The 27,678-nt window shown below is 49.1% G+C and overlaps 1 protein-coding gene across 3 annotated transcripts in view; it reads left to right on the plus strand.

Moving 5' to 3' along the window:
- RFTN2 (raftlin family member 2) overlaps positions 1–27,678 on the plus strand; it is a 428,987-nt gene that overhangs the window by 325,385 nt on the left and 75,924 nt on the right. For all 3 annotated transcript variants that reach the window (XM_085648739.1, XM_085648741.1, XM_085648740.1), the window contains exon 8: positions 6,928–7,006. In XM_085648739.1, the coding sequence (XP_085504865.1) occupies positions 6,928–7,006 (79 nt within the window). The remainder of the gene's footprint in view (positions 1–6,927; positions 7,007–27,678) is intronic.

The following is a 27,678-nucleotide window of genomic DNA, read 5'->3' on the forward strand; positions in this document are numbered from 1 at the left end:
AGAATTTGTGTGTCTGTGCACTGTTTGTGATCTGGCACGAGAAAGAGCTGAAACTGAATCATAAATTCAAAGGTGATCTGCCCCATCAAGCAGGCCTCCTGTATTCCAGTACCAAGGTCAGTTATCTCTACAATCAAGCAGGAACCCTTCTCGCTGCACCCACATGCGCGGTCGGGTTCTTGGCGCACATAGCCTTGACTGCAGCGCACAGAGACCTTACACTGCCGCACACTGAGGAAAAAAATAAGAGGTAACATTGGTCCCTGGAATTATATTTTGGGGGAAAGGGATGCAGTATGACGAGGCTGGCAAGCAGGGGGCGAACTCGCCACCTGGGAGAGGTTGAGACATGGGCCGGGAAGACAAAGTCGGACCTAATAAGGGCCCGTGCGGAATGCCTCCTGGAGACGGGAGCACCTGGGGAAAAGCTGGCGAATGGGGGGCCTGCTGGGATTTGGCGCCTCTGTCGGACCTCTAGCCGCCCAATCATGGAGTAGGGGATCAAGTGCTAAAGGAGTTTAAAAGGGGGTGCGGGCCCCAGTTTTGACCATATGAAGCACCATTGCCTCGGAACCCACCGACCGACACCGAAAGGAAGTGGTCGTCGCAGCTGCAAGGTCAATGGAAAATGGAGAGGGCGGAGGCAACCCAGAGAAATACCCGAAGGGGAGAGTAACATAGGTAAAAGAGCTGCTCACACAGTGTCTTTGGGTTGCCTCAGGCAGGGACACAGGGTGAGCAAGTGACAGCACACAACCACAGACAGAGTAGAAGAGCTGCTCACACAGTGTCCTCAGGATGCCACATGGCAGGGGCACTGGGGAGCGGGCAAGCGGCAGCAAGGGCCCAGGGCAAGCTGAACAGCACTTCCAGCCTGGGCTGGAACTGACAGCCTCCCACAGAGTCCGTAGCAAGAGGAGCCTAGACCCCTGCAGAACACTGAGACACCTGCATAAGTGGGCCCTTGAGCAGTGTAGTGCTGTCAGTCAAGAATAGAGGCAACCATTGGGAGGACAATGTGTTACGTGAATGTAATGTAAAAAGAGCATAGGTTGCAAATGACCAACCAGTAAATTGCGAAATATATAATCCATGTTCTAAAATAAAACTGCAGCCTTTTGCTACGCACCATAATCAGTTGTCCCTGTAATGATTTATGGGGGAAAAGGGATGCAGTATGACAAAGAGGGGGGAACTTGACGCATGGGAGGGGTTATGGAGTTAGACAAAGCAGCGAAGTCGCTCCTTGCCTCACTCTGCACTAAGAAGGAATTCCATGAGCGTTGCAGAGAGTTTTCCCACACAACACCCATGGATTTTGACACTGCCCCGATTTACTTAATCACGTAAACCTGTGGCAGTGCCAAAACCTTACTCTTCGCCAGAGCAGACATAACGAGGAGAACTACGTTTATTTCTCCTTGTATTTTCCTCTTTCCATGTTTGCTGCATTCTGGAGCACACATAGAAAGAGGAAAACGCCTCTCAGGGTTGTGTTTGTGCAGTAAGGTGCCTCTTTCTGCACAACAACAATTCTGCCTGCAATGGAGGCATCCTTGCACCATGGTGCAAGGGTGCCTACGTTGGTGCTAAGCAGCAAATTGTGCGGCAGCGCAGGGGGAAAGACTGTATTGCATAAATATGGTGCATTCATGCCCTTTCACATTGGCTTAGGGCAGCGCAGCAACAAGAATTGTGGCGCTGCCCTGTGCCAATTCCTCATAAATGAGGCCTTGTGTTTTCCCTCACTTATTACCCCTACCAATTCGCATTCCTCTCCCTTTCCAATTCCCCTTAAGCCCCTCTCATGCGCCCTGACTCGTATAATGTATTTTAACCTTATATACCTGTGTGATTGTTGAAAGTCTGATACTCACCCCCCCCAATCTTACTGACCAAGCGATGACCTTGAGGTTGTGTTTGGGGTCATCCTTGGGTTGGTTGAATTAGCCAGTGTCAGGAGGAGGTGAACAAGTGCTGAGCATGTCTGTTGAGCTGAGAGATGGCCAGGAGAGGGCAGAATGTCACAACATTAAGAATGGATGCCATTGCTTATTTCCTCACACAACCTCATGTTAAGAGTAGATAGATCCATGTTGACTTGATCCACAGAGCAAGACTGCAGTATGCGTTGACTGCAGAGACTAAAACACCCAGCCAAACAGTGAGAAACTGAGGCACAGCGAGCTGTAACTGCACACGACTGCCACACCACCCACCCAAGAAAGAGAAGACGACTGCTGGAAAAGAACTGATCTGCATCTAGCTCTCTTTAAAAAGAAGGTGAGATAGAGGCATAGTGCAGAAGGAGTGGCTGAGGGATGGCATGAGGTGGGACAAGTCCAGCTTGTGGGAGAGTGAGCCATCAAGGATGACCAGACATCAACTATTTCCCCAGACTTTTGATCGGCCTGCTGATTGAGGAATATTGAATTTGATCGGAACCCTCAAATCCATTTGGTGCTTGTGTTGGGTCTCCTTCGAGTCATCGTCCAAAAGTGTTACTTCTACGATTCATGCTCGAAATCATTTGTGTAATATTGCATCCAAATCCTTTCTAAGACATTCCACACAACCTCAGTGTCAAACTGCCTTCCTCTATACCCCACAGATAGAAAAACAAGGCATGGAGTTTGTGCCTTACCTGAAAATGCCTGTCTGTTGTACAATCATTCTAAGGTACCTTTTTCCAGACCTCAAAAAATTTGATCCTGTCATTGGGATATATTCAACCATCATTTATGAGACAAGATTCATTAAAATGTTTCATACAATGGGTAAGAAAATTCAAGTTAAACATGAACAACAGTAAATTGGTGTGTCTAAAGTTGAACAAGCATTGGCAATGCCAATAAATCTCTGTAAGAGAAGGTACCCCCTATTTATTTATCGGTTGTAGAGGAGGGGAAAAAAACTAAAACTGTGAAAAGACCTCTAAACTAACCCACTTAATTTAGCTACTGGCTAGAAGCTCTCATGAGAAGACATATCCCCAAAAAGAAGGTACATTCCTAAAAACTGATTAATTCATACAAAAGTATTTTATTGTTTATAAAAATACATATATTTTTTATATCTTTATCTTTTTTTATATATGCCTTTTTTCACATTTATATTTGTTTTATCACAATTAAATAAACATACATGTATTTACAATTTTAGTGTAGACATTGACTTAAAACACAATTTAAACAATTGTTTATGACCCCACTAAACCACCCATCAAAAGTGCATTCATACCTCTCAGAAATACTACAGTCACACTACCATTCATACAGCATGAACAATATCACAGAAAAAGAGAAATGTTATAAAATATATGGGATCCTATTTCCTTCTGACAGAGACAGTAGAAGATTTTATTCCATTCTATCATCGTTTCCCATCCAATTATTTTCTAGTTTTATGTCTCTGGTAGGATTCCCTTGTGTGTAAGAAGGTCTACGCACGTTTCGGTGGATATCGTGTTAGAGCCACCTTCATCAGGACCAAATATATATTTGGTCAATGTCAAACAGACGCAAGGATCTGTTTGACAATGACCTTGTCCCGAATACATATAAATGATCTAGGGCCAGATGTAGAAAGCCAAATAGTGAGCGCAAATGCTGAAATTCGCAGAATTTCAGCGTGTGCGATCGCTATTTGGCTGCTTGCAATGTAGGTAAGTTTAAACCTATTTGCAAAATAAGGAATCGCAAAATTGCGATTCCTTATTTTGCTCAAGCATTTAGAGAATCCCAATTTGCGATTCCCTAAATGCTATTCTGGTAGGCATCGCAAATTGCGATTTTGACTTAAGGAATCGCAAAATACCACCAACTTTAAGTTGGTGGTATTTTGCGATTTCATTTAAAAAAGCACTTTTTGGCATTTTACAAAGTGCCTAGTGGCACACATAAATGCCCCGAGGGCATGTATGTGTGCCACATGTGCACACATGCACATTTCAGGGGTGCAATAGGGTGTCCTTTTGGAACCCTTGCACCCTTGAAATTGCGCCCGCAATTTGCTAGTGCCTCTTGGTGACTCGCAAATTGAGGCCGCAAATCCTATTCATTCCTATGGGCCGCTTGGCCCATAGGAATGAATGGGATGGGATTCCTGGATGGCGAATCTCAATTTGCGATTCGCAATTAAGGAATCATAAGGAATCTCAAATATTTTTGCGATTCCTACCTACATTCAATTTTGCGAGTCCTTAATAGCGATTCGGTAAAAATCGCTATTAAGGACTCGCAAAATTGAATTTACCTAAATCTGGCCCCTTGTTATTTAAGGCATTTCAGTGTCATGAGTGTGTGTGCCCATTGGAGGCTACTGGATAAATAAACAAAATGATCGCAGCTGTGTGAAGGGCAAGCACATTTTTGTGAAGGCACACAACTTCAACCAATCAGAACATGTAGTCCTGGCTCCTAACTTGTGGGCGGGGCTAAAGCTCCTCTCTAGTGATGCGCCCATAAATGTCTGGCGACAGCTGTGCTGTCAATCAAGAACATAAAAAAGGATTATCCTCTCTGGGAGAGAGTGTGTGGTGCATAAAACATAGCTCAAAGTGAATCCCTTTTCTCAGTTTATTTGGTCAGTGCCAAACCTAAGCCTCCTAGTCTTTAACAGCTGTTCCAGGGCAATTTCAAAATAATGAGAACACACCAAGTTTTCTTTTTACACATCTCTGCTGTCTGGACAGCTGAATTGAACAAAAATGTTCGCTGAAGAAAAACAACTAGCTTTGTGGCCAGATTTCCTTCACTGTGGAGCAAAAGATGAGACTGTTTTCTCAAGTATATTTTACACTCTACTCATACAAAAATACAGTGAAGAGTTTAGTGCCATCACACTAAAGATAAAATCCAATAATAGACTTTTTTGGTTTATCAATGTGTTGGAATACCATGTGTTATCTCTGTGGAAAGGACAAGGAGCACTAAGGAAACACACTGAAGATAAAAATGCCAGACAAAGAATTTATTGTTGAAAAAAAGTACAATTATCCATTTTGGGAACTGGAAAGAGTAGGTTCACGTGCTTGGAAAAGTCACTTACAGCATTTACATGTCACATAACAATATTAGAAGTAGTTGTACGTCACGCTGGAATTTTTTCCTAATCACCTTTTTTGAAAGATGATCAATACAACACTTTGAGCAATAGATTAACTTTCAACAAACAAACAAGAGAAAACAATTTTGAGACAATTCATTTAAGATCAAAATAATATGCTTTCCTCCTTTGAACAAACTTCCATCCTATGGACCAGAGGCATTAAGGAGAGCAATAATGATCAGTCATTTAGACTCGTCACCAAAGTCTAAATGACCCTGTAAGTGTGTGCTAAATAGATACAACCTCTGGTTCTTGGATGTGTTTTCCACCATGAGATAGAAGCTTAGGAAGTTAGAAACAGAACGGAGAATATCAAAGGCTCCTATATTAGTTTCCACCCTAAAAGCCTTCATAATAATACCAGTACGATAAGGCATGTTTCTTCCAGTCAAGGATAGGCAACTCCTTAAATCACCACAAAGAACTTTTCAAACTGATGTAAATGGATTCACATCAGTTTCAAAAGTTCTTTATGGTGATTTAAGAAGTTGCCTGTCCTTGACTAAGTCCCACTGTCCCCAGTTACAATGCAAATGTGTGGATTTTTTCACAGAATAGGATTCAAATTGTAACCTCTTACTAGTTTTCAGACACAAAGATACATGGGCCAATCTAATTCCTATTATATAGATTACTGTTATGAAGATTACAAATGGTCTAAAACCAACCTCTAATTGTGAAGCCATTTTCATTCCTCAATCCTCAAAAGTAAATTCAAGTGGTTCAGCAACATATGTTACAGCTTAATAAATGCTTCTTTAGAATAAGCTCTCTTTTTTCCATCACCCCTGTGTTAAAGAAGCCCCTTGATGACACCAACATTATGGCCACTTACAGTCCGGTTACATACTATGGTATTAGAAAAATGTGCAGCCATTCAACTTACTAGCCACATTGAAAATAGCAATCTGCTAGAACCTTATCAATCAGTTTTGCAGTGATAGTACAAAGGCAGCAACATTTAATGTCCTAGAAGTCATTCATTGCTTGCTAGATCAAGGTATTTCTTGTATTCTTATCCTTCTAGACTTGTTAGTGGTCTTTGATACAGTCAGTCATTATAGGCGTTTGCCCATGCATGGCTCTAGGACCATGGGCCTAAGTGATGAGGTGTTAAGCTAGTTCTCATGTTCCCTTGTTAAGCACCAACAATTAGGCTGAGCTGTTTCACTTCGATACCCACCCATGTTACTTGTGGTGTCCCCCAAGGTGTCAGTACTTTCACTCTCATTGTACAACCAATATATAGAGTGGCTTAGAATCTTGAAGGCAAAGCCACTGTGGCCCTGCGCCATTATGCTGTTGATGCACAGATTTATGTAAAGATCTTGTATCTGCAGAACATAATCACTTTTTAAAATTACCTCTCAATGCTCTAGAGCTGTATGTAATCTAATGAACTATAGCCTAATCCGTTAAAAATGGAAGTCATTCTAATCCATCACCCACAAGACATGAACTTGTAGAGAGAGAGAGACAAATGTTAAACCTATTCAATTCTAGCTGGATTCATATCTGTCCATGGGAACACAAATTGAGCATGTATCATCCAAAGCGAAAGACTATGATCTTCATAAATAAATTTGCACCTTTTCTTCTTCTCAGTAATTTTAATGTGTCGAAGGGGAATCAATGTCAGACAGAACTATTGGGCCTTTGTAGATGGATGAGATCTTTTTAGATTGCCCTCCCACTGGGGCCATTTCCTTCTGGTGACCTTTATGGTTGAGCATTTATTTATTCTATTTCGGAGTCAGTATTTTTTTTAAAGGGTTCTATTGATTTCACGATGCTAACCTCCCTTCTTTTGCTCCACAGTGAAGGAAATCTGGCCACAAAGCAAGTTGTTTTTCTTCAGCGACCTGTTATGTTCAATTCAACTGTCCAGACAGCAGAGGTAAGTAAAACATTTCAATTGGATTTAGAGTAAGTAACAGAAGAGTGAATGGATTAGTGTGGATCGTCAAGTGCAATTTTATCATTGATCTCATGTTCTAGTTTTTTATTTGCAAAACATGAAGTTGTATTGAAAAAACCAGTGTGCTGTTTTTCTGTATTATTAGATAATATAGTGACCGATATTTCACACAATAGTTCTTACTAATTATTGCATCTATGCACAAGTCAAGTATTGGCTTTGCTGTTCTTTTTATTTGCTAACTCCATTCAATAATGTTTTCCTTCATAATGTTCTTGTTTTTTAATTTTTTTTATTAAGTTCAGTTCTGACTTCATAAATGTTAGTTAAATGTTTAACTTTAGAGATGCGCTTTATTTTTCACCCAAATTTAGTTACTCATTTATTTTCCACTTTTAGGGCCTCATGTAGGTAGCCAAATACCGGTCGGTAACGGCCGATTTTCGGTAATTATACCGTTACCGACCGGTATTTTGGCCATTGGTATGTAGGGGGACATATTTTGCTTTCGGAATTTACCGAATCGGTAAAATTACCGATTCGGTAATAATACCGAATCGGTAATGTTACCGAATCGGTAACTTTTCCGAATCGGTAATTTTACCGATTCGGTAAATTCCGAAAGCAAAATCGAGATGTAGGGGGAGTGTGTGTGTGTGTTTATGAGTCGGTATTTACCACCAATTTATAGTTGGTGGTAAATAATGAATGTATGTGTAAATGCATTTTCACGCGCGTAGCAGTGTGCAATGTGGCATACATACATGCCCTTAGGGCATGTATGTGTGCCACATGTGCACACATGGCCGAATCAGGGGTGCAACAGGGTGTCAATGTGACACCCTGCCACCCTTGTATGTGTTCCCCCCATTACCGAATCGGTATTTACCGATTCGGTAATGAGGCATACCTTCCCATCAATGGGAAGGTATGCCTCATTACCGAATCGGTAAATACCGATTCGGTAATTACCGACTAGTAACGAATCGGTAAAAATTACCGACTCATTACCTACATACGAGTTACCACTTCTTAAATACCGAGTCGGTACGGCTCGGTATTTAAGAAGTGGTAACTGGTACGCTACCTACATGAGGCCCTTAATGTTTTATAATAGAATCAAAGGGGCAGCATTGCCAGTTTGCCCTAAGTTGACCACCAAATTCAGTACCTCCCACCATTTTGTGTGCATGTGGTTATCTCATGCCTTTCGCTCAGAGACTAACACCTGAAAACTAGTCAGTAAGGGTAGGCATTTACCCTGCCAATGCAGTCCCACTTCACTGTAATTGAGCTTGTGCACACCTCCTTTCTACTACCGAGTAGTATGAGTGTATACTGTGGGTGGCATCTTTCTGAAGCAAGGATCTGGCAGTTGATCAGAGACAGAGGTCAGCACATGAGTGCAGCTAGAGTCTGTGATCTTTTAGTGAGCTGTGGTGAGTATATCTCTGTCCAGAATTGACCAGAGGCTCTGGAGAAGAGAAGGACAAACAACAGAAGTAGAGGAGTGTCACCAGCTTGCAGAGAGCGCAGTAAGAGTAGACTACTCAGTATTGCAGGTCCGAGGTGAATCTGTGTGTAAGGTCCTAGCATGGAGGTGAAAGATATGGGCGAGCCTTCATTTAAGAAAGCAACATGATGCTTTATGTACAACGCCTGAGATTGTGGATGTGGCTTAGATGATGACCAAAACAAAGTAATTTAGTAAAGCTCAAATGTCTATCTGTTTAAAATGTGCATCATAAAGACATTTGAAGGAACACTCAGATCCACAATACTCGAAGGGCCTATTCAGGTTGTTCAGAAAGGGGCAGAAACATTCCCTGAGCTCAGTGCCTTGTAGGCATACCACAGAATTGACTCTACCTTGTACCCATGCTGTACCATGGCTCTTTAAGATTCCTGGTCAGATTGGGCTGTTCTCCAACACTAGGTCTGTCATAAATTCACGTGTGAATTATTCCCCAATTTCAGGCTGCAAACCATCCGTAATTAATGTTAGCATAGCAGTGTATATGATAGATAATGTTGAAAATATACATGATTATATGTAGTCTGTCCACCTATTTAATGTCACAGACTTCAGTCAACCGGGTAAAAAGGTCCAGTTTCCCCTGGAGTCTCAGCTGTTAAGATTTTCTACAGCACGTCTGTTGAATGGATCGGATTCATCTGCTCTTCTCTAGAAGTGAATTTTCCCAACAAATTTAAATTTTTCTGCTCGCTGGGCTCTTCATCATTCATTCTCTTCTGCAGAAGACGATTCTTAATCTCTTATTTGTTATTGAGAGGCTGATCCCAGAAACATCTGTCACTTCATGACAGACACTCCTAGTAGCAAAAGTCTCTTCAGTGCTTGTGAGACCTGTGGAGCCAGAAATATGTTTGTGAATTGAAGGAAAGTGCCCCGTTTTGTATGCTTACCCCTTAACTTTTTGCCAGATACCTGATGCTAACTTGACTGAATGTGCCCTGGGTCCCTGCCAATGAGGTTCCCAGGGCCTATGTTCTTTCCCAAAACTGTACCTTTGTCTCCATAATTGGCACACCTCTTGGCCACATGTAAGTCCCTTGTAAAAGGTACCCCTGGTACCAAGGGCCTTGTGACCAGAGAGGGCTACAGCATGTGTTATGCCACCCTCATAGACCCCTCACCTCAACACCCACACACTGCCACTGCAGGCTGCGTGTTCTGGTGCAGACTAAACTGAAGCGTCGACATGGCACCCTGGGTGTCATGCCCATTAACACTACCTGTGGCATGGGTAAGTCACCCCCTAGCAGACCTTACAGCCCTAAAGGCAGGGTGCACCATACCACCGGTGATGGCATAGCTGCATGAGCAATATGCCCCTACAGTGTCTGTGCCATCCACATGTATTGTAAGTGCAGCAAAGCCATTTTGAGTATAAGGCCTGGGAATTCCACAGCCCCAGAATGGCTCCACTGAAAACTGGGAAGTTTGGTACCAAACTTCTCAGCACATCAATCCCACACTGATGCCAGTGTGGGATTTAATCTAAAATGCACTCAGATGGCATCTGAAAAATGACCAGCCCTGGTGGGGTTCCTGACTGGCTACCAGCCATCTGCCACCACCAGAAAGATTTCTGGACCCCTGCGTAGAAAGCCTCCACTCTCTGGGCCTGAAACAAAGCCCATCCTGGGTAGAGGTGTCATGCCTCTTCCCCCAGGTTGGGCAGGGTCCACGAAGGGGAAGCTTCAAAGGCCTGCTGCCTTTGTTAGCTACCCCCAGCCTTTTGCTGCTATCAGCAACTGGTCCCCAACGGTTTTGACCCCACTTTGGGTAGGAGAATCAGCTGGGAAATCTAGCCAGGAAAGGAGGTCTGCCCGCCTTTGCCTACCCCACCCCTCAGGTGGGGGAGGTGAAGTGAAGCACACATCTCAGTCCCCCTCCATCTTGAAGATGAGGGGACTCATCCAATCAGGAAAAGGCCTGTGCCCCCCTCCTACTGGAGCATGGCATAATAGGGGTTGTAGACACCCCAATGAAGGGACGTTGCAGTCCAGACCTGCACATCCCTGTAACACCCCTAACTCTAGTATTTAGGGGCACCCCTCAACCTTACTTCTTCAGACTCGGTGACCTAAGAAGAAGAAGGACCAAAGAGCCTTGCAGCAGTGGAGAAGACAATGACTGAATTGGCCCCAGCTTTACTGGCCTGTCCCCTCCTCTAGCGACCCTGCTTCCCAAAATCTGTGTGACCCACAGCCAATAACCTAAAGAACCCCACAGGACCTGTGCTGTCTTCGACAAAGACTCCAGTCTCCCATGGACACCGGATTTGTCCAGCAAAGAATGCAACACCAGTTTCCGGATCCAGGAGGATCCACGACACAGCACCACTCTGTACCCGATGCTAATGGCCCGAGTTCAAGTGAACCACTTACCCTCAGACGTCTCCTCGGTGATCCTGGCCTTGTCTGCACCGGTGGCTGACATCTCCAAGACTCTTCCTCGATGCCTGCAGCCTGTCTTCGAAGGGTCCCCCCAACCGCGAACGGCCCCAGCCAAGGAAACCCAACACCAAAAGGCACCCCTGCATCCTCCGCCCCCCAACTTTGGGGTGCCCAGGTGTCCCCCAGCTATCCAACTTACCTGCCCAGCCGTTGGTTCCTTTCGTCCAGTCTCCTGGTACAAGCCTGCAGCATTTCTTCCTGACCGACGTCATCCATTGGTTTACATTGGGAGCCCGATGCCTTCTTTGTACCCTGTACCCTGCTGCCAGATTGGCTCGGAGGTGTGCTTTTAGTGCCTACTTGTGGCCCCCTTTGTGCTTACCTTTGATCCCTTGGTCCTGACGCAGAAACCGTAGGTACCTACCTGTGTGTTCTTCCGAGTATCCCGAGTACATTCGGCCCAGCCTCTCCTTTGACCTCTGCTCCTGGCCACCCCTGTGACGCTGAGAGTGTACTATCCTTACTTATCTGACCCCTGCCCTGCTTAAGTACTACCAGCCCTAGACTGAACTACAAAACCAAGTACTTACCTGTAAGTCACTTACCTTGTTTTCCTCCATCGAAACACATTGAACTGAAACATTACATTGCATTTCCTATCTTGAACATTGCAAAGCGCTAGAAACTGTAACTGATTGACATTTACAGAAAGCTTTCTTAAAACTGTAAAGTATTTACTGCATTTACAAAGTCATATTGCTTTCTTGAAAAGGATTGCCAGTCTTGCAGACTGTATAACTTACCTGCACTAAGTGATTCTTGGTTCTAGTAATAAAAATGACAAACTAACAACTTTCTATACAAATAATTGGTCTGGATTAAGTCTTTAAATGTGTGACATCATTTCTTGCCTTAGTGTGTGTACAACAAATGCTTAACACTACCCTCTGATAAGAATAACTGCTCATCCCAGCATCCATTAACTTGAGAGTAAGTTATTATCTACTTTAGCCTCTGCTATACCTCTGGGGATCCACTGGACTCCTTGCACACTATACCTTACTTTGGTATAGTATATACAGAGCCAGCATCCTACATGGATGATGCACATAATAAGTGCCTCTTATGTCTGAATAAGGATGGGCATTCTGTGAAAAAATGCTCCAGTTTGTCAGAACATTAGCTCCAGGATACCCTAGGACAGAGAAACAGGAGGACAGCTGGTACTAGCGCTTAAGGCAACTTCACTATTAATGAGACTGTGAAAATTGGACACCTCAAAAGATTCTGTAAGTGAAGCACCATCTATTTCTCCCTATAAGAGCCAGGCGTCTGGCCCAAGAGTGAAGCCTCTAGTCAAGAATAAGTCTTAGAAGACCAATGAGCAGTCATCTTTAGATTCTGTGAAGTGGTCTGCAAACCTACTTCAACAGACAATTTTTCCTCAGATATCCCATCAATGATCGCTGGCCCATTATTGAAAGCAGGATTACCACCACTGTGAATGATGAGCAAGATGCAGTCCACAACAGCACCATTGACAAACCTTCTTTGACAAATAAAACTCTGTCAACAACAAACACCCCACTGATGGCAAGCAAGATCTCAAACTTGACAACATAACTGTTGATGATAACATCCTGCGTGTGGCTCCTTAGACAGCAAAGGCCTCAACAAAGGTTCTGTTTTCAACAGTACAAGCAATGTTGCCAACTGCATCTTATACAATGATTGTCACTTCGTCAACAAGAATGACGATGACACTGTCGGTGACAAGTGCGCTCACTACACTCTCTCCTGTTAGCTCATTGGTTTCAACCATTCTTATTCAGTCAGTTAGCCAGTTATGATCAAGACTAAGCCTCCATCACAGTACTACTCAATGACTTCGGTGAGTAGGAGCTTGTATATGAGAATTAGGAGTTGATGTAAATCCATTCTGATGAGGAAGATGATGATGGGAGTCCACAGAATGATTATTTTGCACATACTCACTGGGACGTAGATATTCAATATGTGCATGATGATGCATCAGAAGAAGATGAGGCACATAACCAACGACACCGGCGTGATGAAAGGAAGGTAACTGGGATCAAGCAATTTTATTTTCTCACCCAGTAGTTAAAGTACCAGCAGAGTCTTTGAAGCTTATGTTTCACAAGCTGCATGAAAGTCTACCTCCTCAGGCACCTTTACCAATAGCACCAATAATAACACCAGAACCACAATCTGAGACACTTCCTCCTGTCCAGCCTGACCCTGTGATTGTTCCAACGCAACAACTTATACCAAACCTGTGTTACCCAGGATATCTTATGAATGTCCTTATGTGACATTTAGTGACTCTTCATTAGCTAGTGATGGCACTCTAGGAGGGGATCACACTGACGATGACCAAGCGAATAGCACATGTGAGCCGCACCTGCCAGGCAATCCGGTGCATGAGCAAGATGCTTTCAGTGATTTTAAGGGAGCTAATCAAGACCCTGCTACTCAGGACTCTTTGCCTGATGTGTGATTGATTGTGTTGCTGTAAAGTTTTGTATTTTTCTACAGATAAAAGATAAAAATCGTTTCTTTTTTTACTTTAAAGACAAGGTCCGGAGATCCATTATATTGATCCCCAATCTACACCATCTATGGGTAGAGAGGCTTTCTTGTACGTGGATTCCTGCCTCACTTTCATCACCTGCGGCTTTAACAGAAAAGAAGTACAATACATCAATACCTCTCCAGTCTATCTTTTAAATCAATTTAAGACAGATTTGGTCATCTCACCAGCTGCATAGTGCCCCTCATGCAATCCCAAAACTCCCTGCAGGGTACTACTTGATAAGGAGGGGCGATGATGAGACGCCATCGGCAAGCGTGTAGGAGAGTTTGCAGAACCATCATCAAAAATTGCCAGTGCCTCAGCCATCCTACCACAATGCAATAGGATGAGCAGTTGTGGCACGACATTTCAATTTTCATAGATTACCGGATGATAACATGGCAAGGAAGGGAACTGGTTTCTTGGGTTCTAACCGATACATCTTTAAACGTTTTCGGCAGTGCTTTTCGTCACTGGTCGATGAACTGAATTGGTCTCTTAGATTATACAGATGGATTTGCACCTCCTCGTTTACACTTAAGATTCAGTTCAAAGTTTTTGACATGCCATTTGATGGCAACGCCCATTTCAGGATACTGGTTGATATGGCCTTACAGCAGTTACGAATGACACAGGCTCAGCACAATGTTTGGGTATTTTGCAAAAAAAGACGGTCAGACACCAGTAATTATTGCTTCGAAACCGGACACCGGCACTGCAGATTCAGTTGTATGTTGGTTTTTTATTTATTTAATTATTATGGTATAACACATTTTGACAGGATCCCCTGCCTTGCTCACACCTATATATATATATATATATATATATATATATATATATGTATGGATAGATAGATATAGATATAGATATAGATATATATCCCGATGGCTCTCAGCAGTAGGTAGGTAGGTAGTTACAGTTAGGACTACATTCCCATAGGAAATAAATATTTTGGTTTGCATATAACTTTGGTGCCTTTTGACGAATCTTCACAAACCTTTTCCCAAAACAATTTCATCCACTGCAGTTCCTTCCTGGAAAGTTTTGGGGTGATACATCAAGCTGGGGAGTCTCCAAACGAGTTTTCCATAGGAAAATTGAACAGTGATACCACATAAACGGCTGAATGGAAGTACACCAAACTTCGCAGAAAGCTAGCTATAGAACCAGGAAGCGTGCTTTTGTCATTTGGTGTAATACCGTTTTTGAGAAATCAAGCTTAAAAATTCATGCATATATCATGCCACAGAGGATTTGTGGACTCGACAGATCTAAAGACAGATCTGATTGGCTGCCACCGACTCATTATCAAAGATCCCCTGTCCTCAAATAAGGTAAAAATAAGCATATGGGGAGAGCAGGGTAGGGATACCCTAACCCCGACGTCTGATTGTGGAGTGGTAGGGATAACCAAAGGGACCCAAGCCATTACCAGGCCCGAAGACCTCATCCCCAGGGCTGCATGATATTTTTTTTTTTTTTTTTAAATGTGTTTATTGACTGCATACAAGGAACAGTGACATACAGATCCGAGTGCCATCAACCCAAGGCCCGCCATTTTGTCTCATCTCGCAATCGATTACATCGGCTATCCCACATCCCGGAGGCCGGGCATCGCCGTGCTACACTGAATAAACACCTAATGCTTCCCGAGTGTCCCTCCAGCTCAGCGCTTGCATGCGGGGCGGATCCCCTGTCTGCGGTCAGGCTTTAACGCGCTCCTTTCCCCAAAGCTTAGGGGACAGTCACTCTTTTTTATGGCCATAAAACTCCAAACCCCCTCCCTCCCCTCACGCTACCCCCAACTCCCCTAACCCACCCTCCCCAACCAAACCCCTGAGGTCCTAAGTTAGTCGCAGTATCGCTCGCTTCCCGCACTCAGCCGCCACTCATCCTCATCTAGTGTCACCCGCCCGATCACCTCCTACGGGAGCTCCCTCTTCTGCAGCATCCGGGTCAGGGCCCCCATCCGGGCGTCCTGCTGCAGCCCCCCGCCCGCTCAGGTATTCCTCATACAATTCCCAGAAGTTTTTAGGCCTGCTACGCGGCGGCAGCAACTCGCTGAACCTCTCCGCTTGGGTGCAGCAGTACAGCACATCGCGTTTCCACTGCTCCACCGTGGGCACTGGGCCACGCATCCAGCTCATCGCCACTCGCCGTTTCGCCACTAGCATCCCCATATCAACCAGGCGTCTGGCAGCCCTCGGCACACCTCGTGAATGCCCCAATAGCGCCACCGCCGGATCCGGAGCCAGCTCCACCCCCGTCACCCCCACTATCTGGTGGCATACCGCCACCCAAAAGTTGTATATGCCCGGGCATTGCCACGCCAGGTGGAGGAAGTCAGCCGTCGGGTGTCTGCAACGTTCGCATACAGGGTCTGCACGCAGCCCATATCTATGCAAGCGCTCCGGCGTGTAGTAGTACCTGTTGAGGAATTTGAAATGGACCAGCCGGTGTCTGCCATGCAGAGTGATGCGTCTAATCCCCGTGCAGCAGTACGCCCACATTGCATCGTCAATGGTAATCCCTAAGTCCCTTTGCCAGTCCAGTCTGCATTTTGCGAACTCGTGCACTCTATGCGATTGCGCCATTCTGTACAACTTAGAGATCAACCCGCGGGGGCTATCATTCTTAATTATGTACGTCAGTTCCTGAACCTCCGCCGGCTCCTCCATATCCTTCCCCAGCAACTGTCTCCAGGCCTGCCTGACTCTGTAATACTGAAAACGCTGCAATTGCGTGCACTCCGCGCCTGAGGCTGCCACCGCCGTCCACGTTTTGACTTGGCCGTCAGCAAACATGTCCCCCAGTGTGTGTACTCCCATCTCCTTAAGCGCTCGCCGCACTCCCTCCTCCTTGCAAGGGGTCAGCCACACCGCCCAGGCAGTGGGCATTGCCGGTGAATACAGCTGCGCCCCAGAGTCGCACTGTAGTATACAGTTCCAGGCATGCCTAGTGGAGTTCAAGGAATCGAGAAATCCCGTGCGGCGGTCCGGATGCTCAAAAATTACCGCTGGGAGCGGCAGCGGCGCCGCAAACAATGTCTCCAGTCTAAGATACGGGACAGCCTCGCCCCCGTGTATCCAGCTATGCGCCTGAGCTCCCTGCGCCACTCGGTAGTACAGCTCCATGTCGGGTGCCCCAAGGCCACCCATCTGGTAAGGTAGCGTCAGTACTTTCCAGCTGGTCCGCGCCTGCTTGCCAGCCCACGCCAGCCTTAGCAATGATGCCTGCAGCCGCGCGAAGAAAGCACGCGAGAGCACCATGGGGATGTTCGTAAAAAGAAACAGGAACCGAGGGAGCACCACCATCTTCATAATGGATATGCGTCCCAATAACGAAAGGGGCAGCTTGATCCAGGTCTCCACGTCGTCTTCCAGTTTACTTATGGCCCGTCCGTAATTCTCAGATAGCACCACCTCTGAGTCCCTATGGAGCTGGATCCCCAGGTACCGAACCGGTTCCTCAGACCAGTGCAATGGGTACTCCATAGCAAAGGGGGTCGTGACTGGCGTCAGCGGGAACACAATAGATTTATCCCAGTTCACCGTCAGCCCGGAGAGCGCTCCAAAGTGGACTACCTCCCTCAACACTGGGGCTAGGTTATTTTCCGGGTCCCTGATATATAGCAGGGTGTCGTCTGCATACGTGGAGATCGTTATTCTGTAAGTAGGGAAATTGATGCCTCGAAGGCTGTGGTATTCACGCATAGCGCACGCCAGCGGTTCTGCCACCAGGGCATACAGCAAAGGTGACAGGGGGCACCCCTGCCTCGTGCCCCTCGTAATTGTTATCGGGTCCGTGACTCGGTCGCCCAAGCGTATTCGCGCCGTGGGGCCATTATATAGTACTCCTATCATTTGTAGGAAGATCGGACCGAGCCCCATGCGCGTCAGGACCTGTCGCATAAATGGCCACTCGACAGAGTCAAATGCCTTTTCCATGTCGAGAAACACCGCGAGCGCGCGCGCTTCGGGGCGAACGTGTTGCAGGACGCCAAACACCGTCCGCAAATTATATGTGAGGTTCCTGCCCGGCATGAATCCCGCCTGCTCTGGGGCGACCAGTTCGGGAGCGAGAAGGGCTAGCCGCGTGGCCAGGATCTTGGCATATAATTTCGTATCCACGTTGAGTAGCGACAGCGGTCGATAGGAGCTGCACTCCTCGGGCGGTTTGCCTGGCTTCGGTATAGCAACTAAGAGCGCTTCGCGCATGGACGGTGGCATATGCCCCCTCGTGCACATATCGTCAAACAGCGTCGACAAGTGTGGTAAGAGCTGGTCTATGAAAGTTCGGTAGAACGCGACGGTGAGGCCATCAGCTCCGGGGGCGCTTTGCGCCTTCATGCTCGCAAGGGCCTCTAGAATTTCATCCCTCTCAATAGGTAAGGAGAGAAACTCCCTGTGTTCGTTCGGGAGGAACGGCAACTTTATATGGTCCAGATAGTCCCCTATGCCGTCCTCCATGCCGGTTTGCTTAGAAGCATAGAGTCCAGCGTAGTACGACCGAAATCGCTCCACTACGTCCTCCTCCTCTGTGAGCAGTGAGCTATCCGCTGCCTTGATCTGCGTGACGGCGGTCCTGCGCCTGCGAGCCTTGAGCAGGTTAGCTAATACCGACCCCGGTCTGTCCCCCTCACCATACACCCTGGCCGTAGCGTACTTCCCCAGGTGTAACACCTCTGCATCAGCCGTTTCGTGATACTCCGCTAGTAGGGCCTTTACCTCCTCAATAGTGTCATCTCCGCCCTCTTCTAGCAGTCTGGTCTCCAACTCTGCCAGGTTACGCTCCTGCGCCGCAAGGCGGCGCCGGATACTCCGGAGTACCCCCGAGTGTTTAGCCATCGCCACTCCGCGAATGTGGACCTTGAAGGTCTCCCAGACAGTCTGAAAATCCTCCACAGAGCCCAAATTAGTGGCAAAGAATTGCTCGATCGCAGCCAGTAGCTCCTCCTTGAACAGAGGATCCAGCAGCGAATAAGGGGGGAATCGCCAAAGGAACGGCGGGGGGGCCTTTCTGGGCGTCGCCAGGGAGAGCAGTATCGGCGAGTGGTCAGAGAGCGTTCGCGGGAGTACCGCGCACTCGCGAATCTGCGAAGCAAGGGGCGCAGATAGTAGCCAGTAGTCTATCCGCGTATGCAAGTTATGGTATGCCGAGTAATGCGTGTAGCCTCCCTGTGCCGGGTTACGAGTGCGCCACAAATCAACCAAATCCAGACATAGCATACCCCGAGCGATCGCCCCTGCTGCCGCAGGTCGCGCTCGGTTCGGGCCTCCTGACCTATCAAGCTCCGGGTCTAGCACCACATTGAAGTCGCCTCCCCACAGTACCTGCCGCGCGCCTGTATCCCCCACCGCTCCCGCCAGCGCTGTGAAAAACTCGGGGCAGTCATAATTCGGCCCATAACAATTAACCAGCAGCAAATCCATGCCCTTTCCCTGAAAGCGCGTGAGCGCATACCTGCCCGCATTGTCTGTGGCAATGCACTGCAACCTGTGCTCCACCCGCGCGCTGACCCATGTAAGCACCCCTCTAGAGTGTGTAGTGAACCCCGCTGCGTGCGCCTCCCTCAGGTCCCTGGTGCGCAGGATAGGGCTGTTAGTGGGAAGGTGCGTCTCCTGCAGGAGTGCAATATCTATCTCATGCCTCTTAAGGTAGTGCAGCACTTTACGGGCTTTTCGGTAATCATTCAGTCCCCGTACATTCCAAGAGAGGATTCTTAGTGCGTCGCGCTTCTCAGGCATGGCCGCTCCGGTGTTCGCCATAGCTTTCTCGTGGGCGCAAATCCCTCAATTGTGCGCGCCTCCAAGCGCAGGAGCATACTAGTCGTGCCACACTCGTACCCCAACCTAGTGACCTCAAACCCCCAAAACTCAAACCCCCCCGTCCCCCCCGCCCACAGCAGACCCTCCCCAACTCGGCCTTGCAGATTCCCAAACTTGGGCACCCCATACCTCCCGCCTCCCCACCCTTAACTGTCGAACTCTCAACGGAGTGGAACGCACACGCGGGCGGAGGTCGCTCTGCGCTCACACGTTAGTGTGGAAGCACCTAGCGCCCAACAGCCGCCGCCCGGTCCAGCGAGCCACTCTGGTGTCTCTCGACCCCTCCCAGCACTTTGATACAACTTCTTAACAACGTTCTCAGGTGTTTGTCCCAAGCAGCATACTCTATAATGCTATAACGGAGTTAAGCAACAGGGGGATAAGTCGCTGTCCACGGGCCTCCCTGTTGCGACTAGTCCGGTGGGGGGTGCATCTCACGTTGTACAGTACCCCATAACCATATCATCTAACCGCTCCCCATCCGTGCCTCTCAAATCCTACCTCCCTGCTGCCACACAGGTCACGACAAAATACCAACTAGGTGAGTCCTGCCCTCTCGGTCAGTCCTGTGCGTCCAGGGCGCCATCTCTCTCGTCCTCGCGTGGTGACGTCGCCGGGCTCCGACGCTGCTCCTTCGCCCAGTCCTTCAGCGCCTTGTGGAGTGCTTTAGGGTCCTGGAATATGTGTGACTTGCCCTGTCGGTTGACTCGTAGCTTAGCCGGGTACAGCATGGCATAGTCCACTCCGAGCTCCCGGAGCTGTTTTTTGGCAGGGGCAAACTGTCGTCTGGCCTCCTGCACCCGGGCTGTGAAGTCCGGGTAGAGCGAGATAGGCGACCCTTCGTAGGACAGTGTCTTCTTTTCCCGGGCCACTCTCAGCGCCGCATCTCGGTCTCTATAGTTCAGAAGTTTAGCTATGACCGGTCGGGGCGGTGCTCCTGGCGGGGGCCTCGGGCCCAGGGACCTGTGCGCTCTCTCCACCACGAACATCCCGGAGAATACTTCCTTCCCCAGCAATGTAACCAACAATGTCTCCACGAAGGTCTCCATGCGGCCTGTGGCGGTGGACTCCGGCAGGCCAGTGATGCGCAAGTTACAGCGCCGAGAACGGGCCTCTAAGTCCTCTGTCTTGTCCTGCAGCATCTGCATTTGGCGCTCGAGCTTCTTGTGGTCGCTGTCCAGTGCCGTCTGCGCGCCCTCCACCTCCGATATGCGGCCGTCAGCCTGGTCTAGGCGCTCCGAATGCCTGTCCAGGCGCTCTCCCATGCGGTCCATTCGGTAGGAGAGCGCGTCGATTTTAGCGCCCAGGGCCGTGATGCCGCTCTGTAGTCCCTTCTCCATGGACAACAAGAGGCCCCTCAAGTCCCGGTCGTCTTCCGCGGGGTCAGGCCCGCCTCCTGTAGCGCTCTCCAGAGGCGGCTGCGGCTGGGGGCGCCGCTGCTCGAACTTCAGTTTCGACTGTGTTTTATCCGCCTTGCCCATCTTGTGCCCCCACTCCGTTCAGCGCGCCGCCGTTCGGCTTGGCAAGTCCACCGGCACCTCCCAGCCGTGGCACAGTCGCAGGCAGCCCACCGCAGGTGTCTCGGCGGGTCAGTTAGCTCCTTCCGTCTTCACCCGGCGCACCTGTCCGCCAACGGCCACTCCAGGCGTCCAGCAGGCCGTCCGCCCCGTCCCAGCAGCAAGGCCACCAAGCTCGTGGCGTCCGCGCTCAGCTCGGCCTCGGTGGCGTCTCACCGGTGGTGACTCCCAACCTGCTGCCGCTTCCGTACCTCCGCTGCAGGGCTCACCAGCACCCCTCTTCCCGGCTGCCGCCGTAACCATGCCCAGGAGCGCCACAAACACGCCTCGCCGCCAGTCTCTCTGTCGTTGGGCGCGCAGGGGGTATCGCAGATCCTCCACGCTGCGGGCGCCGTGTGATGCAACCCGGGTCTCTCTTACTGGCAGTAGATCGGCGTCTGTGCTGTCCGCTGCCTCTGTGTGCACCGGCGGACCCTGCCTCTGGACTCCGCTGTCCTCCGCTGCGCACCTCAGGGTCGCTGGCCGCACGTCTCCTTACGTCGTCGGCAGCCTCCTCCACCCAAGGCCGGGGATCCGCGGCCTAGGTCGCCGCTCGAGTCGCCGGCTCCGGAGGTCACCTGGTCGCTCGATCGGGCCGGAAATCGCGGCGTACAGCTGTCCGGCCCCCTGGGACGTTCCGCCGAGGCCGACCGTTGCGTTGGGACTCGTCGGGGTCAGGATTATTTAAGGATATTAGACGTGGCTCGCCGGAGCTCCGAGCTCAAGCGGCCATCTTCTTTGCGAGCCAAGCTCCGCCCCCCTGCATGATATTTTTAAGGGGATGGGTATGTGCAGCCTTCCTCCCTGAGCCATTATATGGTCCCGGGGACCCCATCATTGAAGGTTAGGGTGAGCGTTCAGCACCCCTCCCCATGCAATTAAATGGCCTCAGGGACCAAATCCACTGGAGCTGCAACAAATTAAAACTTGCTTGGGTGCCCGGTCCTCCCGGGACACCCATAGTAATTGCAGGCCATGGGTCTGTGGGGGGAGCCCCAGGGCCCCCGTGGGCTTCCTTGCCTGCACCCAACCCAGGTGCTGCAGGAGCCAGCTATATTGGTTTGCTTCTTCTGGCGGGAGTAGATATCTTTCTGCTTCCGTCCGGGTGGGAGCAAACATGTGTTCCCTGAATGCTAGAGAGTAGGTAGGGAGTTTAAGTTCTCCCTGCCTGCACTCTTGAGGGCAGGGAACAGCAGTGTCCCGGGGAATGAGATCACCGTGACACGGCTGCCATGAGGCCCCAGGCAAAGGGGTCCCACCTCCCTTTGGTTCTCACACCTGGATGCATGCAATAGTGAATTCCTTTAATTTACTGATTACTGTTATACTATCACAGAACTATCACATAATACTAAATAAAATACTTTCTTTCTCATTTAGATTGCCCCTAAAACATTTGGACCAAACATGAATTGGATTTATCAATTCATGACTTACACTATGAATACTTTACATCAATAAAATAATGGTATAGTTGGGCTGCCATTTCCACACATATTCCAGCTTCTGAAGTATTATTGGCCTTGTACAGTATACCGGAGCCTATTGGTTTGTAGGCCATTGGTTATTTTGTAATGTACTAGTTAAGCAAACACGCCCTATGAGATTTTACTTGCCCCTAGCTTTTGCTTGTAAGAATCCTGATTTTGTCCCAGTATATGAAAAAGAAAATTGTATTTGTTGAGGTGAAGGGTGTGAGAATACATAAAAAAAATGTAAAAGGCAACACAAGGTCAATTGGTACATGACACAGAGAGCTCACAACCTGACAGTGAACTCTGTGTCTTTAGCCCATCCACCAGTGGAGCAGATGAACTGAAGGCACAGGAGACCTGGGTAGGGAAAATTAGTGATGGTTGTCCCACCCTAAGTAGTGCAGGACGAATATCAGTAGCAAATGATCTATCAGGTCAAGGGTTTCCTATGGCAGATCCAGCTGAGGCTCTGCTTTTGAAATTCCAGTGGTTCCCCCACCTCTAAATGGGAAGAGGAACAGTAAATTTGGCAAACAGGACATCTACTGTTTTGGGAGAATAGTCTGCATCTGCCAGCCTCTGGTCGGACCTTTGCTTTTGATTCCTAAAGAGGTTCAAACTCACTGTAATTTACAGTTGTGCTGCATTGTTGGGAATTTGAGTTATTGGAAGTGCCTACAGATGATCACACTCAAGCAAAACTGAAATGTTGTCTTGAGTAACCATATTTCCCATATTTGACATTTATGGCTATGTATTAGCATTCATATTGCCCGACTGTTAAAAAGGATATTTATTCTTACTTGTAATCTCCATTACACTGTGTCTACTCTTCCTCATCACAGTAAGTGAGGGACTGTAGGCCAAATGTATCATTGGCCAGGTCACATTGCAGTTCTCTGTTTGCACATTGACCAAGCCATTTCTTTACTCTGGACTTGATATATCAATCCAGCTCAGTTCAGAATGTGGTTTCAAACTTTCACAGGAATCCTACCTCATGCGTATTTACAATGAAGGATTCCCTTTGTGAATCCTGTCATGGTTGAAGGCAAAGATGAACGCCTGAGTGCAAGTAACAGCAGACTTCCATCTCTGCATTCATATTTGCAAGTGCCATAATTGTAACCCCCCGTCCATTGGACTATGCCTGAGAATCTACAAACCACAGTTATTGAAGCATAATACTGGAAATATTTGTGAATTCATGTGCAAGCCTGCCCCTCTAGTTAATTTTACTTTTATTTTGCTCAATGTAGAAACGTCTCCCACTACATCCACACCAATTTTGAGAACAATCGTTAACATATAGACTGGTGCTAGGGCTCATTCCAGGTATGGCAGATCCTTCCTGCAGAATCTCTGTCTGGGATACTTTAATAACAGCTGGCCTACCCCTGTTGTGATTTTGCCTAAATGTTGTATTATAGATGTTTAACTTTTTCCCAAAATGATGGGGAAGGTACATGTTGTACAGAGTGAATGGTAAGATCCATAATATAATGGATTTTAAGATTTAAATTCAGTCATGCAGGGGGCGTGGCTTGGAGCGTGAAGATGGCGGTCGCACTCGAAGAGTGCTCCGGACCCCTCCTTTATCCGCTCTGACATCCACTGCCATCGGCGACTTACTTTCCGTCTAGATGCTGGCAGCTCCTTCCCCAAATGCAGCTCTGTTGCCGTTAGGTGGCCGTCAAGCGTGGGGACTCTGACCGGAGCCATTTCATCCACCTACGATCTGCAATGTGTCTCGGCAAGATGGCGGACCTGGCCTGTCCCGAGGACCTCTGAGGCAGCCTGTGATCGTCCACCCGGGGCTCGCCGACATCAGACTCCCTGATCCTCGGAGGTCGCCCGGCAGCGGACCTCCCCGAGTAGGACTGCCATCGCCTTGATCTGCCCTCTATCTTCTGCCTGGCCCTCCCTCTGAATCCGACTCGGTGATCCAGGCTCGTGAAGGCCGCACACTTAAGCTGACCTCGAAGGGCGCGTCCGTAGGAGGGCGATGACCAACCTGGAGATCGTACCCGGTGCGGCCCCCACAGAGCACATCTGAACCTAGGGAACCTGCGCTGAGGTGGCGCGGCATCGTAAGAAGTGCACCACACCTTACCGGAGTGATCGACTCTGTGGCTCGCTGGATCCTCAGGCTAGCTGTGAGTGGGCCACCCCCCTCCTTCTACCCTTGGTGGCTGACTCAGAGTGGGAGTAGTCTTCTAATCCACCGGGGGGGCGGCCCCAACTGACTGTGCCCCCGCCAGGGCGGCCCTGAAAGACTCTACCTGACTGGCCCCCCTGGGCCTGTGGCGTGCGGACGCCCTGCACAGTGGCCCAGGAGTGCACTTTCCGGCCCCGGCTGTTGCATCTTTCCTCCCCCGCTTCCACCACCGGACCTTTGGTGGCTGACTCAGTGTAGGAGCGAACCCCTAGACCACCGAAAGGGGACGGATCCCCGCGACGGTGCCCCGTGAGGACGGCCCTGTAAGACCTGGCCTGCGACTTACGAATGCCCTGCGCAGCAGCCCGGGAGTGGTTACTTCCGCCCCTTGCTGCTACATCTTTCCTCCCCCGCTTCTATCTCTGATCTATGCTGTGGGGACCTGCCTGACAGCATATTTGGAGGAACGCCCAAGCTTGAATCTCGCCATTACCCTCCTCCGAGTGGCGAGGGCTGGGGCCCCTTGATTGGCAACGGCCTGTGGTGCGCCCACAAGCTGAGCCCTCCCCGCTGGGGCTTCTGAAGTGGCAACCCTAGCACACCCACTTGGAAGGCCATTGGGACTCAACCTCTTGCCTCTGTGGCGGCGGGACCATCGGGGTGACTACAAATGAACGCCTGAGATGCAAAGTTGTTCCCTGGATCCTGGGAAGGCTGCAACCAACCGGCCAGCTTTGAGGAGGTGTGGTGAACCATTCCCTCACGCACCGCAGCTGTATCCCTCAGAGGAACACTGAGACCGCCTCTGGCTGGACCCTGTTGCGGAGGATGCGGAGGGTGGCCGGGGCTGCCGTGATTATTATCCCTGACCTACGAGCTTGGCGTCCCTGTGCATCGGAGCTCCTCCTCGTTCTGGGGCCAACAAGAATACTCCCTCACCCTTGGAGGGGACGTTCTTGAACCTGGGAAACCACAGGCACGAACTTTCAGATCGGCTGCCCGCTCGCAGGCTCCCGAGACTCCATTATTCACGGGCCTTCCACCCTGAGTCCTGAGGATCACCTACCTGACCGCAACACGTGGAGGCAGGGGCGACGGAGAATCCCTAATTGAATAGGTCCGGGCCAGAGACTCCCTGACACCGACCCTGCTGGAGACCTCCCCAGCGCTGGCCATGGGGAAGTACCGGGCCCTGAGTCCTATACCACCACAACACAAACGAAAATGGATCAATTCACCACAGTTGAACAGGACCCACCGGAGGGGGCAATGGCCTGCAGGCAATCAGCACGTCCCAGGCCTCGGTGGAAGGAAAAATAGGTGAAGTACGAGTCAACATGCCCCTTATCCGGCAGGACTGGATTAACTCCACGGCCCTCATCTCAGAAGAAGAGTCCCACCTATCCACGGTGGAGGATGATGTCCACCAGCAGAAAGAGCAAGTGGCCCACCTGCAGACCCATACCAAGGAACTACACTGGCGGGCGGAAGGCACAGAAAACTGATCAAATCGCAATAATCTCTGCCTGGTGGGGTTTCCGGAAGGGATTGAGCAGGGCCAAAATGGCCACCTTCCTCAAAATGTGGATTTCATCCTGGATGCCCAAGGACACAATATCGGCGTGGTTCGCCATTGAAAGTGCCCATCGATCTCTTGCACCTAGACCGCCACCAGGGGCCCCTCACTGGCCTTTAATAGCCCGGATTCTCAACTTTAAAGATCGAGATGTGGTCCAACGGGAGGCACAGGCTCTGGGTACCCTGAAATTTCAGAATCACACCATAATGGTGTTTCCGGACTATACCAGAGAGGTGCAGACCCAACGGCGCTCCTACACAGAGGTGAGACAGAAATTTTGCGCTCTAGACCTCCAATATAGACTCCTCTTCCCAGCCTGCCTTTGTGTCATCTTCCAGGGCAAAGCGCAATTCTTCAACTCTCCACAGGTGGCCTGGACTTGGTTGACCAAGGAGTGGCCCCTCCGGAGCCGTCGGAACTCCCCTCCTAGACAATCTGATCCCCAAACCTCTCGATCCCTGTCCCCCAAACAACGCAGGAGGCGCACACAATCATGCAGGGGACGCAAGGGCCGTAAGGAAACCTCCAGATCTCCAGGTACAACCACAAGAACTTGGAAATACCACCAGACATACAGGTTCCCAACCTCGGCAACGGAATAAGTCCGCAGATGATTCGTCCGTGGAGCACAACTCCCCCAGAACTTTGGACTTGGCCACTATGGACTCAGATCTTTCCCGAAGTCCAGCAATATGATACCCCTGGAGAGGCAACACCGGGGAAAGGAGGGGCATCACTCCCATAAGTCCTGGGACACGTGCCCCGCAGCACAGTACTGTAGAATTCAGAAAAATCTGCAGATGACACACTTACATCCGATACTGATGGAGGGGTCCACCACGCAGCTTCCAAAGCTAAGCGTTATAGTTTAACCTGTTCTTTCCTAGGCTGTAGGGTGACATATGCTTCAGTTCCAGAAGTGTAGGGTGGGGGGAGGTGGGGAGTAGGGGACCTGGACCGTTGTCCACTGTTTAGATTTTTATTTTGTGTTATTCTACCCTTTTCTAACAGCACACAGCACTTTAGCACAGGGAAGTCACACATGCGCTGCGGTCCCTCATATTGGGCCACACGCCCCACATGATGCACACAAACCTGGCTGGTAGCTCTCTCCGGGTCATGTCCTGGGATGTGAATGGACTGCTCGATCGCATCAAGCATACTGCAGTCCTGAAATATGTCCAACGACACTCCTCTGATGTCCTCCTGCTTCAGGAGACCCACCTCTTGGGAACCCACTGCTCCTTCCGTGCATGCTATGGCTTCAAAAGGGTGTGGCATTCCGGTTTTAACAGAGGCTCACGGGGGTGGCTCTCCTACTATGGAGACCCTTTCCATTTGTCTCCACTCATGTTAAAAGGGACTCACAAGGGTGTTTTGTGACTCTCTGGGACGTGGGAAGGGAATGACCTTAACCTCATATACATATACATCCTGCCTACAACGCTTACCCCAACGCTGCCACACCTTACTGACGTCATTTCTGCCCACCCCTAGGGACAGACGATTCTGGGAGGTGATTTTAACACGGTCATGCA

The sequence above is a fragment of the Triturus cristatus genome, chromosome 3_2 (assembly GCF_964204655.1).
Source record: "Triturus cristatus chromosome 3_2, aTriCri1.1, whole genome shotgun sequence".
Taxonomy (NCBI): domain Eukaryota; kingdom Metazoa; phylum Chordata; class Amphibia; order Caudata; family Salamandridae; genus Triturus; species Triturus cristatus.